The sequence below is a fragment of the Bubalus bubalis genome, chromosome 24 (assembly GCF_019923935.1).
Source record: "Bubalus bubalis isolate 160015118507 breed Murrah chromosome 24, NDDB_SH_1, whole genome shotgun sequence".
In the NCBI taxonomy this organism is placed as follows: domain Eukaryota; kingdom Metazoa; phylum Chordata; class Mammalia; order Artiodactyla; family Bovidae; genus Bubalus; species Bubalus bubalis.
Window position 1 is genome coordinate 14,795,157 of NC_059180.1, and position 14,526 is coordinate 14,809,682.

A 14,526-nucleotide genomic window follows, 5' to 3' on the forward strand; every position below is an offset into this window, starting at 1 on the left:
GGCAGTGGTGATGTTCTAAGGATCTGTCAGGTCCCAGGTTCAGAGATCTTCCCTAAGAGACTGTGACAATGATATAACAGAGATCCCAAAAGGCATACAAACTGGATACAAAGAAATCTCCAAGAGACAGAGATGATGAACCCATCCACAGACTCTAAGCCATAGAGTTGGAAACAGACATACAGACACAGGTAAACAGAACTGGAGGCCCAAGTCCCACGCAGACTCAGGAGAAATGCTGCCAGGCAGCCAGACCTCAGCCAACTGTCCCCTGCACCGAGATGACCCAGACCTGTCCCCCAAGAGCCCTTTCCCAAGATACTGATGAATATAGAGAAGAAAGCAAGACACAGACTCTGGCCACAAAGGAACAAGAGGCTTCCCCTGGACTGAGAAATCAAGTTGGAAATGAGAAACTTGAGATAGGTGTGGACGGACACAGCAGTGCTGCAGACAGACTGTGGGTCTCAACTCAGACACAGGTCGAGAACTGAGCACTGGAATGGCAACTCAGGGGCTTTTTAAAAAATACTGATGTGGGGGGAGGGGGCTCCGCTGGGAAGGAGAGGACATACGTATCCTTATGGCTGATATGCATTGTTGTATGGCAGAAACCAACACAGCATTGTAAAGCAATTATCCACTAATTAAAAATAAATTTAAAAAATACTGATGCCCAAGGCACTCTCCCCTCAGTCCAATTCAGTTAGAAAGGGCCCGGGCATCAGCACTGTTAAAAAAGTTTTCTGGGGAATTCCCTGGTGGTCTAGTGGTTAGGACTCCAAGCTTCAGCTGCAGGGGGCACAGATTGGACCCCTTGTCAGGGAACTGAGATCCCATGAGCCGTCCATGCAGCCAAAAAGAAAGAAAAAAAAAAGCTGGAGAGAGAAACGAGTAAGTCCTTACATAAATATTTATATATTCCATTTAAAAAAAAGCTCTCTGGGTGGTTGTAAAGGACATCATGAGAACAAAGACCTGGATACTCTCAGAGGCAGCAAGGGACCCCCTTGGCTTCCCAGAAGTTAGTGGACAGCCCCAGTCCAGGCCCTGTCCTCAAAGTCAGGCTGCCACCTAAGTGGTCAATGATCTGGGAGCCAGGTTTATGGAGACCCCGCCTGGGCAAACAAAGCAATGCCAGCCTAGGGCTCCAGCTCCCTCTGGGCATGAATAGTGGCCTCAGGGACTTGAAAAACACAATAGGTCTTCCCTCAGAAAAACAGCAGGACACTTGACCAAGAGATGAAAATGGACCCAGAGACAGAAGATCCACAATGGGTGATGGGTGATGAAACCATAGTGCCAAGGTCTTGGACATCCATCCCCACCCACACATCCCCTCAGCCTCAATCCAGGTCTGTGTCCAGCTGGGTGGGTGGCTGAACAATGAAGTAGCCTGAGCAGGAAGCAGGCTTCCCCTGGGGCCCAAAACCACATCCTCAGGAGCAGCCTGGCAACTGCAGCATATCCCAGGGCTCCAGGAACCTGCACATTGTTATTTATTAAACTCCTGCACGCCAAGGGTGGCCTGTACTGAGACACAGTTGTTGTTTAATTGCTAAGTCATGTCCGACTCTCTACGAGCCCCATCAGGATCCTCCATCCATGGGATTTCCCAGGCAAGAATACTGGAGTGGGTTCTCATTTCCTTCTCCAGGGGATCTTCCAGACCCCAGGACTGAACCTGCGTCTCCTGCACGAGTAGGCAGGTTCTTTACCGCTGAGCCACCAGGGAGGCCCACTGAGCCACAGACACCTGGACACAACCCTGCTGGATGGGTTAAGATGTGCAGGTACTCCCACAGGAAAGGAAGCAGAGACACCATACAACAGGGGGAGCCGACTCCAAAGCTTTTAATTCCAAATCCATAAAGCTGGGCCAGGCCAGGTGCCTGGGGCCCTGGGCTGTTCTCCACCTCGAGGGCCCCATGCCCAGACCCTGGCCTTGGCTTCTCACTCCTGAGTCTTCAGACACCCCGGGCTCCAGGTCCATCCTCTCATGGGCCCTCAACAGTGACTTCTTCTGCTCAGCCTCCTCCCATTGAGAGAGACCTCCTTCTAGCTAACTCATCCCTGGGTCTCCCCCCAGGGTACATCAACAGTCTAGGCTGGGACCCTTGCCCCCTGACTCCACCCCCATCACCACAGCCAGTAAGGCCTCGGTCAGGGGCCCAGCCTCCTCGCCGGCCGCTTCCACAAGCCCCACAAGAGCCAGGGCCCGCTTCCGGGGGCACTGCCCCGGCCCCAGGGTCCAGCGTGCGCAGTGGGCAGCCAGCCGCGGCCGGCCCAGGCGGAACACCTCCCCCACTGACTCTGGGCCACCTTGGGGTCCCAGGTGGATGCGGCCCACGGCTTCTTCCAGCTCCTCCTCCAGCCCTGGCAGCAGGAAACGGCCAGCAGCCTCCAGAGCCTCCTCGGCTTCGGAGCCCAGCAGGGGCTGGCCTGGCGGAGGGACAGGCCCCAGGGCGGCCCCACAGCCCCGGCAGCCATGCAGGTGATGCAGGATGGGCCAGGCCGCGCTGGGCGACAGGCCTCGGAGGGGCACTAGGTCCATCTGGGCTTCGGCAAAGCTGCCAGCCAGCAGGGCGCGGAAGAAGGGGGAGGCAGTGGCTGAGGCGGCTCGTTGGGCAGGGAGCCGGAGGCCTGAGTCCAGCAGGAAGTGGAGGTCGGGGGCTGGCAAGGGGGCTGGGCCCAGCAGAGGTTCATAGAGGCAAGGGGAAGGTGGGTCTAGGTCCAAGGGGATTGCAGGTAGGACGGCTGGGCTCCCCGTGGGAGACACCAGGCCTTGGAGGCAGGAAAGGGAATCTGCGGCGAAAAAGAGAAAGAGCGGGTGCGGAGCGGGCCGGGTAAGCGCCGAGAGGAGGAGCCGGAGGCCGCCCTGGTCCAGAAGTAGCCGGCGCCACAGAGAGGGCTTCCTTTGAGGGGAAAAGAGAATCTTTCAGAAGCTGGAAAAGGGCAGCGCTGGAGAACAGCAATCTTGCGTCCCCTGCCCCCACGAGGTACCCAAGTCTCCCTCACCGACAGATGAAGGGCAGGGTCAGGGCGCAGGCCACACGGTCCTCCGGGCTCCCAGAGAGCAGCAGGTGGGTGAGGGCCCCCACTCCGAAGGGTGACTCGGCTTGCACAGTCAGGTTCTGCAGCAGCATCTCACCTGCAGGGGCAGGCAGGGCAAGTCAGGTTGGCAGCTGGGGTGGGGGTAGGGGTGGGCAAGAGAGGCCCCTGGGTCCCCGAGAGGAAGGAGGGGGTGACCTCAGGGCAAGGCAGAGGGTGATGACCTCAGGCCCTGGAGGGATGGCAACCCAACCCTAGGAACTGGAAGGTTAAGGGCCAGAACAGGAAGTGGGATGGTCAGGGAATGACTCTGGGCCCTTGAGGGCCAAAACAGGGCACAGAAGACTGGGCAGTCCCTGGCAGGGTTGGAAGGGGACTTTCGGAGGACATGAGCCTGGGAAGACGTGGTGCCTGAGCCGCAGTTCACATCAGTGTGCCCAGTGGAGTCAAGGACAGTGCAGAAGTTAGGAATACGGGGAAATGAGAAGAGACTGGGGAAGGAGAGGCAGATTCTAAGTTGTTCAGGCCAAGCCTGGTGCTGGGGTTCCTGGGCCCCAAGACACAGTCAGAGGTTGAAGAACTATGTGTGGGGGCAATGGAGAAGGGAGTCCTTCCCGGCCACCACTTGGTGGCTGTTGTTCCCAGGGATGGCAGTGAGAGAGCAGTTGAGGCACAGTGGGAGGGGAAGGGTGAGAAGGGCGCAGGACCCACCCAACTCCCGGTGCTGGTGCTGGCTGCGGCGGGCCTGCCGGGTGCGCAGCGCCGGCCAGTCGTCGGGGGCGACGCCGAGCACCAGCCAGGCGCGCAGTAGCGCCGCCCCGTAGCTGCGCACGAAGGCCTCGAGGCAGGCTGGGTTGCAGGTGAGCCGCGCCAGGATGCGCAGCGCGCGGGGGCTCGGCGGGCCCGGCGCGCCCGTCACATAGGCCAGCAGGCCGCACAGGGCCGGGCCGGTCACCAGCGCCCCGCTGGGGTCGGGAGCCTGGGAGAAGCGCGACAGCAGCAGCAGTGCCGGCCCCTCGCGGCCCCAGGGCTCCTCGGCGGCAGAGGCGGTGGGGCTGCGGCCGGGCGGGCGCAGGGCGCGGGGCGTCCGCAGCGAGGTGGGGCTGGTCAGATCGGCCGGTTCTGGCGGCGGCGGACAGCACTCCGGGGACCAGTCGGGAGAGATGTCTCCCGGGCCTGCAGCATAACCCTCGGAGATCAGCCAGGACCTGCAGGGGGGACAAAGGATATGGAACCCGGAGCCGAGGGGAGGGAGCAGGTCAAAAGAGCGGTCCTCCAAGAGGTGACTGAGGCCAGAAGAGAAGGCAGCCTGAGGAGGACAGGGGAAAAGGGAATCCCAACACCCACCCCCCCAACCCCGTTCAGCAATTCCTGACTGCCTATTGCCTAGTGTATGCTAAGTGCATTTCAGGTACTACAGAGAAGCAAAAGCAAAAAAAGATCATGACCTTCTAGAGTTTCTGTTCAGCGTGTTGTGAAGCGATATGTGTGGAGAAAAAATAAAAGGGAACAGAAACATGGGGAGGGGGGTGGTAAGGAAAGAGCTGACGTTTTAAATCAAATCCCCATGAACCTAAGTTCTAATCACGGCATCTCAGAGGAGGAGTGCCCTGGGCACAGGGAACAGTAAGCAAAGAGGCCCAGCACGTGTGCATGCATGCTAAGTCCCTTCAGTCGTGTCTGACTCTTTGCGACACTATGGGCCATAGCCTGCCAGGTTCCTCTGTCCATGGGATTCTCCAGGTGAGAATAGTGGAGTGGGTCGCCATACCCTCCTCCAGGGGATCTTCCTGACCCAGGGATTGAACCCAGGTCTCTTGCATCTCTTGCATTGGCAGGTGGGCTGTTTACCACTGTGCCACCTGCGGAGAGCCAAGGTCAAACAAAAGGTGGCTCCAAGAGAGAAGAGGTATATTTGGGGTCTGGAAGGCAGTCATGTTCAGTGAGAACAAGGTATTAGGAGTCAGAATCAAAGTCTTACAAAGACAGAATGGGTGGGGGCGGGGTGAGTGAGGGTAGTGAAGAGGCCCCACCCCATAGCATCAGGTGGGAACTCACTGGAGGCTTCGGAAGCTTCCGGCCTCTGCCCGCTCTGGGGTCCTCTCCTCAGGGAAGTCCCAGGAGGCAGCTTCTCTTCCCTCTTCTTCCTCATCGCCAGCCTCACCACACAGCTGCCCAGCCAGGAGAGGTACCAATCCCAGAGCCTGAAGCCGGCCCAGGGCCCCTGTATCATATAGGAAGCCCACGAGGGCAGCCACCACACGAGGGTGCCAGGCACTGGCACGGGGATCCCGCAGCAAGCCCATCAACAGCTCCAAGCCCCCAGCATCTCGCAGCCGGGCCCGGTTGATAGCCTCCCTGCACAGCAGACACACGGCCCGCACCAGGGGCTGCTGGGAGGCTGGGCTTGCCCCGTTGAGGCCCCGGCGCCGCCGGAGTTCACCCAACAGCACCTCCACGCCCCCAGCATTGCCCAGGGCAGGCCGCACCAGGCCCTGGGCACACAGGTTGGCGAGGATCAATATGGTGGCCTCACGCACGGCTCTTTTGGGATGGGAGGCCAGGCTGACCAGTGGGCCAAGTCCCCCACCCAGACTGAGCTGCTCAGCACAGGCCCGGGAGCAGCCTCGACTCAGCTCTAGGAGGGCACGGACCAAGGCCAAGGTCAGCGCGGGATCTGGCGCTGCAGCCAGAAGTTCAGCCAGTGGGCGCACTGCTCCCTGCTGGGCCAGGGCCAGGCGGTGCTGGGGTGAGTCCGCCAGGTTGCGGAGGGCGCGGACCACACTCTGGCGGCACTGGGAGTCCTGGCAAGCCGTCAGGCTCTCCACGAGCAGGGGAACAGCACCTGGGGGTGGGGGAGGAGATGGAGGGCGAGTGAGGACAGCCCCTGGCCCACCCATCCCTTCTTTAATTCCCAAGCCCTAGCTGGCTCCACCCTCAAAGCCCGCTCACCAGCACAGTGGATGTCCCCGCAGCTCTCAGGTTCCATGGCTAAGTTCCCCAGAGCACGGGCGGTTCGGTTCTGGATGCTGTCTGTCTTCACACACTGAAGAATAGTCACTGCAAGAGAGTTTGGCCTCTTGAGGGTTCTACTCCTTCTTGTCTCTCTCGTTAATCACCTCAAGAACGTGGCCTCAGGACAGGGTGCTCAGGGATGACCCTGAGGGATGGGATGGGGAGGGAGGAGGGAGGGGGGGTTCAGGATGGGGGACACATGTACATCCATGGCTGATTCATGTCAATGTATGGCAAAAACCACTACAATATTGTAATTAGCCTCCAATTAGAATAAATAAATTAATTAAAAAAAAAAAGAATGTGGCCTCAGAGAGTCAGGGAAGGCCTCCAGAATAGGCCTAAAACTTGCAGGATCTGGAAAGTTCGATAGGTAGGTGTTTGCTAGGTGGACGGTGGATGGGAGTGTTAAGGGACATTTCGCGTTTGGTAGCACCCTTTGCAAAGGCCCAAAAGTGAGATCTAGTGTCTATGTTATGACTTCACAAAGGGCCTTATCAGGTCAAGAGATGAGGACTTGAATGTGAGGGCACTGGGAGCCATACAGGGTTCTAAGAATGGACAGGCCATGATCTAAACCGGCAGTCATGAGGAGAATGGATTACAGGGGAAAACAGTAAGGCAGAAGGAGCAGAAGATGGGTTGACCCAGATACCAGCACAGCCCAGCACAGTCTCTGGGCACGTGATGGAAGAAGGCAAAGCAGTGGGATGGATTCAGGAGATATTTAAAGTACAGAACAGTGAATGAATGATGGGGGTTATACACTAACAACAAAACTTATATTTATTGAGGACTTAATGTGCCAGGCCTCTTGTCAAATACATTATGGTCCAGATACATTTTATGAAAACTGAAAATAATGTTTTATTTTATCAAAACAATAAAGATTTCATAAAAATAGGCCTAAGTTTATAGCTGGCAGGCAATGAAGAACGCTGTGTTCACAATGTTGCCACTAGAAGGCGCCAAGTTAGCTGGTAAACAGAAAAGCTTGCTATCTTCTGGGTTTGTTCTTATTTGAAAAACTAAAATGTAGATAATGCACAATACTATATAAGTTGCGTGCTCTGTTGCTCAGTCATGTCTGACTCCTTGTGACCCCAGGGACTGCAGCCTGCCAGGCCTCTCTGTGCATGGGATTTTCCAGGCAAGAATACTGGAGTGGGTTGCTATTTCCTCCTCCAGGGGATCTTCCGGGCCTAGGGATTGAACACACATCTCCTCCATTGACAGGCAGATTCTTTACCACTGAGCCACCTAAGAAGCACTATTGTATAAGTTAAAAATGTACACTATATAAATTACACATGTACAATATCAGTTCAGTTCAGTATCAGATCAGTCGCCCAGTCGTGTCCGACTCTTTGCAACCCCATGAATTGCAGCACGCCAGGCCTCCCTGTCCATCACCAACTCCCGGAGTTCACCCAGACTCACGTCCATGGAGTCAGTGATGCCATCTCATCCTCTGTCGTCTCCTCCTCCTCCTGCCCCCAATCCCTCCCAGCATCAGAGTCTTTTCCAATGAGTCAACTCTTCGCATGAGGTGGCCAAAGTACTGGAGTCTCAGCTTTAGCATCATTCCTTCCAAAGAAATCCCAGGGCTGATCTCCTTCAGCCTGGAGACTGGTTGGATCTCCTTGCAGTCCAAGGGACTCTCAAGAGTCTTCTCCAACACCACAGTTCAAAAGCATCAATTCTTCAGCACTCAGCCTTCTTCACAGTCCAACTCTCACATCCATACATGACCACAGGAAAAACCATAGCCTTGACTAGACGAACCTTTGTTGGCAAAGTAATGTCTCTGCTTTTGAATATGCTATCTAGGTTGGTCATAACTTTCCTTCCAAGGAGTAAGCGTCTTTTAATTTCATGGCTGCAGTCACAATCTGTAGTGATTTTGGAGCCCAGAAAAATAAAGTCTGACACTGTTTCCACTGTTTCCCCATTTCCCATGAAGTGATGGGACCGGATGCCATGATCTTCGTTTTCTGAATGTTGAGCTTTAAGCCAACTTTTCCACTCTCCACTTTCATCCCAAATTTTAAAGGTTACATTCCATTTATAGTTATAACACTGGCTTAGGATTTGTTCTAGTTTTTTTGGCTGTGCCTGGAGGCTTGCAGTTCCCCGACCAGGTATGGAGCCTGGATCCCAGCAGTGAAAGCACCAAGTCCTAACCATTAGACCACCAGGGATTTCCAGGATTTGTTCTTAACGTGCTAGTTTTCAATAACTGGGAGTACCCAGTCACAGATACTTTGAGTATCTGTGCTCCGTCTTTGTATTTTATTTTCTCCCTATTCCAATTTTTTCAGGTAATTATTATTACCCCACTTTACAATCCTAGTCTCTGATGGGTCTAGCTGACTGCAGAGCCCACTTTCTGAAGCACTACACCTGAAGTCTAGCTCATCAAATGGGATTTCAGAGCTCTGCACAAGGCTAGACACAGCAGGCACTGAGTGCCTGCTATGAACATAAATGAAGACTAAGAATCATTTCAAAGTCACCAAATAACTTTTTGGCCTCCATTAGCCCAGATGCGACAGAGGTGATCCTTAATCAATACCCAGGTAATTAGCTTTAATTATCGGATCTAGCAGGGCTAGCATATAATTTCTAGAAAGAGAAGTGACGTCACGTATCTCGACGACAAGAAAACAGAGGGCGCTGCGCCGTCCTAAAACACAACCCTCCAGGTTGCAGCACAAAGAACTCGAGACTCCGCCCAGGCCCAGACAGAGGTATGGGTGGAAACCTTTTAGGAAGTGAGGGCGGAGCACTTACCCAATGGGAGAATGCCTCCGAGTCTGCGCACTTCAGCCCGGCACGCCCCTTCAGTACAGCAGTTGGCCAGGATGCTGAGCGCCAAGTCCAGCGTCTTGCGCAGGCGCGCTGGTGGCGAGGGTGTCGCTGGTGACGCAGCAGAGGGGGCGGAGCCCGGCGAAGGGGCGGGGCCAGAAGAAGCCGCTGACTCGACCGACGAGGGGGCGGAGCCTGCGCCGGCCTGGGACGGGGCGGGACCCGCTGCAGCCGCTCGCCGTAGCAGCGCGAGAAGGGGGCGGAGCCCGCCGCGTGCCCGGAAGCGCTCTATTCCCCCGGCTGCCTTGACGTGGCGCGTACGGAGGGATAAGAGCGCACGGCCCAAGGGTGTCTCGCTGGTAGCTGTGTCCTTTCGCCCACCTAGACCCTCCCCGGCCGCCGCCGTGAGCTGCGCGAGGCAGAACGAGAGCGAGTCCGTGGGGGTTGACTTCGCAGCCGCCATCTTGGCTCAGGCCTAACGCTCCGCCCCTCTCCTCGCAGCTCGTCCAAGTGAGCGGAACTGGAAAAGAGGGGAGTGGCCAGGCACCGCCTCTCTGACGCTTTTTAAATAGCGCCGCAGCTGTTCTGCAGGTCGGAAGTTGTAGTTCTCGATCCTGGTGCTCTGACTTGCACAGTCGCAGAAAAAATGTTGAGAGTAGTGGTTACCTATCTGATCGTTGTGAGTGCACTAGAGGCGCTTGCGGTGCATGCTGGGATATGTAGTCTGCGCCAAGTTTAACACGCCTAGCTTAGGATGGATGGGAAACTCTAAAGGGCCTCAGGTGGACCAGTACCTCCGACCTTGGCATCTCAGTAAGGTGCTACTCCAGGTGACGTGTCTACTCCGCCCCCAGCGTGTCCTTGGCAACGACAGCTCGTTTTGCCGCCCCCCAGCGGTGGCCGGGGCACTGAAGTTTGCGCCGATGGGCTCAGAACCTCCAGCCAAGAGTAAAGTGTCAAGTTCCTGATAGCGGCTGCAGATGGGAGCACTTGCTCCGCCAGGTGAACGAGAGGGTTAAACCCACAGAGACCGTTCGCTACCACTTCCTAGAATGGCACGAGCTAGTGGACATTTCCGTTTCCGGTGCTGGATTCCTGGGTCCCGAGAGTCTTCAGCTCTGGTTGTGCTTGTGAGTTGAGTGGTTGGTATCTAGGAAACGGGACGCTCTTCCGGCTATGGAGTCGCGGGCTCCAGAAACTGCAAGGGAGGACTCCGATGGCGCCGAGCAGCCGGGGAACCGGTTGTCTGGATCCCAGGAAATCCCAAGGTCCGCCTTTGCGGAGTTGTTTCACACAAGCGGCCCTTGGTGTCGCCGGGGCAGCCGGCCGCCTGGGAAATGATGCTGGGCCTGCGGTACCTACGTAGGTCAGTCTCTGGCCCTGGGGAGAGATTAACTCCTGCCAAGACCAACTCTCCTGCGGTCCCTGGAGCCTTCGAGTGCCAGCAGTGTGGATTGACTGCAGCCTACCTCCCCGATCTCAATCATCACCAAAGCAGCGGCGGTGATAAACCCTACTGCTGTCCCCAGTGTAGCAAAAGCTTCCGACGGTGCTCAGATCTGGCTAAGCAGCACGGGGTACACACCGGCGAGAAACCGTCCCCCTGTCCCCAGTGTGACCGTTGCTTCAGCCTGAGCTCTAACCTCATGCGACACCGTCGCTCTCACTCAGGCCTCCGGCCTCATATGTGTCTGGAGTGCGAGGAGCCTATAATTGGCCGCAGCTCGGACACCGGCGGGGGCACATGGGCGAGAAGCCTGACACTTGTGCCGGATGTGGCAAGACTTCTGTGTTAGCTTCAGCCTGATCCAGCACCAGCGCACGCGCACGGGGGTGAAGCCCTACAGCTGCAGGGGACTGAGGCAAGCGCTTCAGCCTCAGCTCCAACCTGGCGCAGCACCAGCGCTGCCACACCGGTGAGAAGCCCTACCTCTGTATCTGGTGTGGTGACCGCTTTGGGTGCAGCTCTTATCTGCTCAAGCACCAGTGATCGCACATGGAGGAGGGGCAAGAACTTCACCCACAGCTCCGGCTGCCTAAGGCACCAACTCACCCACAGTGGAGAGTGACCCTTCAAGTGTCCTGAGTGTGGCCGTGGCTTTAAGGAGCTCACCCAGTTCACCAAGCACCAGCAAGTCCACATGGGCGAACGACCCCACGCCTGCCCAGAATGTGGCAAAACCTTCTTCCACAGCTCCAAGCTTCTTAAACACAGTGCTCGCACACAGGCAAGAAATAAGTGCACCAAACTCAGCTGCAGCAAGAGTTTTGTAGACAGTTCAAATCTGCTGCCGCACCAACACTCCCTCGGGCCAGAAACCTTAGGCTTTGAGCCAGTGTGATAGGAGCTTCCGCCAGAGCTCTCCCCTGCTCATCCACCGGGTGGCGCACCGCGGAGAGAACCCTCCGTCTGCCGGCAGAGTGACAAGGCCTTTGCCCCCAGCTCCCTATCTGGGCCAGCACCAGCGGATGCACCAGGGTGGCAGCCCCTGCCAACACCCCTGGCTTAAGTTGCAGCCCAAACTGCAGCTCTGACTTTGGTGCAGTCCTTCAGGAGACTGAGGGGAACAGAATTTCTCAGCAGGCCTCTTCTGCTCCTCCGGGGCTGCTGATTTGTGGGCTGAATCAGGGAAGCCCAGGCTGGAGGAATTGGGACAGAAAAGTTGGGCATGTTCTCTGAGGCCCTGGAGATGGGACTCCGGCTGGAGGGAGAGTTTGGGGATGGACTGAACTGGCCAGGTTGCTTTGAGATGCAAAGCACCTTTGGCAGCTGCTGATCAGATCCCTTCACAGGTCCAGGGAGTGAGGGGGCGAATTACACAGGAACTGTGGCCCCCTCCGCCCAGAAGAATGGGGCCAGATGCCAGGCAAACCCCCATGAGGAAGACAGTGGAGAAGAAGGAGGTCGGGGAGGGCCTCACCTCCAGAGGGGACCATAAGGAAGGGTGTGTCCTAGCACAGGGCTCAGAGAGGTTGAACTGGGGACCATTAGGTGAGCTCAGGGATATATGATCTCTCTGATCATACACTGGTGAAATGAAACTGGTGGGGCCCAGGACCAAAGTAACAGACCAGGAAGCCTGGTGGCATTTCTAGGCGGGGGCAAAAGACCAGAGGTTGGTCATCTGCCCCTTCCTTTCCTTTAGCCTCTTCCTTCGAAGGTTTCCCAGGTTCTTTCTCTGATCCGTCAAAGAGGAGAAAATGGTGACAATCTAGTGTGCCCAGACACTGGGGACTGGACATAGCACTGTAGTCTGACCACTGGGGTGGGCTGCCTATGTAAACAAACGTGTTTCTGTTGGTAAAACAGTCTGTGGGAGCCAGAGGGAGGCTTCTCGAAGCACAACACAATGTGTGCCCAGAGCAGAGGCTAAGCTGTGAGGCTCTGCTGTCCTCCCTGTAGCCGGCTCTGTTCCTGGGAGGGGCACGGAACGCAGCCCTTTTGAGGTTGGGGGAGGCCTAGTGCCTGCCCCAAGGAATCATGAGACCCACGCCTCTGGTGCCTTGTCCCAAAGTCTTGCCTCTTAGCAGCTCGGTGCATCTAGAACTGTACCGCAGAGAATAAGGGCCAAAGGGAAGGGATGTGAGCTTCTAGCACAGAGTATCTCTTCCTAACTGCATGACCTTGGACAGGTCTGCCTCTTCTGAGCTTCAGTTTCTTCATCTGTAAAACTGAGGGTGATGGTTGCCTCCCAGGATGGTAGTAAGTTCCCATGGGATCACTGACTTGAAACACCTGGGTCGAGGAGGTAACTCGGCAAAACTCGGCTGCCAACTCTGCTTGCCAACCCTGTCACTGGGGGTGTCAGTCTGCAGGCATTGCACCAGTGCACTTTTTGCCTCCTCCTGAAGGTTACAGAAATGAGTGAGATAGCCCCAGTCCTGGGGTAGCATGGTGTCATGAAGGAGATGGACCCGAACCCAGTTCCGGCGCTGGAGAAAGGGCATCACCTGCAGCGAGTCTAAGAGGCTTCATGAAGGTGCATCTAATGGATGCCACTTGTCTCCTCAATCTGGGTCTGTGATGAAGGGAAGGGTTCTGGAATGTTCCCCGTTGTTGACACCATTTCAAAGAGCACAAACCAGGGTTTGAGCGGGAGGCCTGAGCTGGGCACATCCATGGTAAGCACTCAATAAATGGATGTTATGATCAGCTCCTGTTTATACTCTTACTCGTGGCCTTGGGGCCTCAGCTTCCTCAAAGCTGGATTCTGTTCTCTGCAAAATTGTAGGTGCAGATGGTCGTGAGGTTCATGGTGGAGATGGGCATGGGAGGGGGATCTGTTTGCAAAATCCCTTTCCATCAACTGAGGCTGGTTCTCACCTTAATGTAAGTAGCCCTGCGCTCCTCCTCTCAGTTGTAGAAACAGGTTCTTCCTGGAGCAGGGAGGCAGACCGGACCTTGGAAACAGGAATGTTTATTCAGCATTCACTGTGCCCTGAGCTGGGAGGGAGGCAGTGTCACTGCCCAGGCAGGTGACCAGTGCTCAGGGCAGGGATGGCAAACACGTTAGTTTTGGCCTTCACGGTGTGTGTGTGTGTAAACTATTGAGCCAACTTTGTGTGTGTGTGTGTGTGTGTGTGTGTACGTGTGTGTGCACTTGTGCAGCTTGAGGGATCTTAGTTCCCTGACCAGGGATCAAACCCATGCCCTCAGCAGGGAAAGCAGGAAGTCCTAATCATTGGACCTCCAGGGAATCCCCATGAGCCAACATTTCTAGATTGTGATGTGAAATCTCCCGATTTAAATTTCTGGCTTGGGGTTTGGGGAGAGGGGAGAGGATCAGAAAATTCAGCAACACTGGTTCTCTCCAGCAACAGCTCTTGACAGGGTCGAGTAATGTCTGCTTGGGACATGGACAGTCCACGCTGCTCCATGCTGTATCCCTGAATCAGTGTGTTTCATTTGTATGACTTGCCTAACTGCTACAGAAAGGCGTTTGGGGGTGACCATCCCCACCCTACACTTTCATGGGTGACCAAGACTCTTCATGCAGTGGAGGCAGTTTCTCTTTTTCGTCACCCGTTCCTGCCCCCTCCCCCAATCATTTTTTCTCCTCTTCCCTCCTCCCCTGAATCCTCTGTCTCCCCATCTGAGATATCACCCTCCAATATTGAAACTCCTTTCCATATCTGCGAGGGAATAGGGATAGAGCTTACAGATTTGGCAAGGCAAGGCAAACCCGTGTGCCTTGGTCAGAGGGTGAGTATTGGACCCTGTGAGCCTCGTGGGGGAAATCACCCCTGGCAGACATCCCTGGAAGGGCTATTTTGGGAAGCAAGAAAGTGTGGAGACACCCAGTGGGCTCAGAGGGAGGGGGAGTCAGTAATACCATTTCCCCTGGGCTGGCTGTGCTTCTGCTTAGTTCTGGACATGAGCTTGGACTCCATCCAGTTCTGTCTCTGATCTCATCCACTCCTGGGATCCAGGTTTCACGTCTGAGCCTCATGGGCGGTACAGAGGCTGGTGCTATGTATTGGGTATGCCATAGGCTGGCAGCTGGACTCCCGCCCACGTAGAAGCTCAACAGTGGCTGGCAAGTGCTTTGGACGTGCACTGGGGATGGGAACAGCACCGCAGCCCCAAGCCACAACCCCTTCCTCCCTCCGTCCCTTCGCTAGTCACATTGCGGGAGAACAGGAACTCTATGT

General features: G+C 55.9%; 1 protein-coding gene and 1 pseudogene across 1 annotated transcript; one reads left to right on the plus strand and one right to left on the minus strand.

The window, feature by feature from the left end:
• Positions 1 to 1,837: 1,837 nt before the first annotated feature.
• ARMC5 (armadillo repeat containing 5) lies at positions 1,838 to 9,337 on the minus strand. Its single transcript, XM_025275370.3, has 6 exons — positions 8,860 to 9,337; positions 6,004 to 6,111; positions 5,110 to 5,896; positions 3,763 to 4,259; positions 3,019 to 3,151; positions 1,838 to 2,915 (listed from the first exon to the last, which is right to left on the minus strand). The coding sequence occupies exons 1-6, from the start codon at positions 9,335 to 9,337 to the stop codon at positions 2,096 to 2,098; spliced, it is 2,823 nt and encodes a 940-aa protein (XP_025131155.3). The 3' UTR covers positions 1,838 to 2,095.
• Positions 9,338 to 9,955: 618 nt separating this feature from the next.
• On the plus strand, positions 9,956 to 13,027 carry LOC102394202 (annotated as a pseudogene).
• Positions 13,028 to 14,526: the final 1,499 nt, after the last annotated feature.

Excerpts from the sequence above, each read along its gene's own strand:
- ARMC5 (XM_025275370.3), bottom strand. The coding sequence starts at position 9,337 with ATGGCGGCTGCGAAGTCAACCCCCACGGACTCGCTCTCGTTCTGCCTC. Across the intron at positions 5,897-6,003 it reads CGGGGACATCCACTGTGCTG|GTGCTGTTCCCCTGCTCGTG; the intron begins GTGAGCGGGCTT and ends CCCCACCCCCAG. Across the intron at positions 3,152-3,762 it reads GCACCAGCACCGGGAGTTGG|GTGAGATGCTGCTGCAGAAC; the intron begins GTGGGTCCTGCG and ends CTGCCCCTGCAG.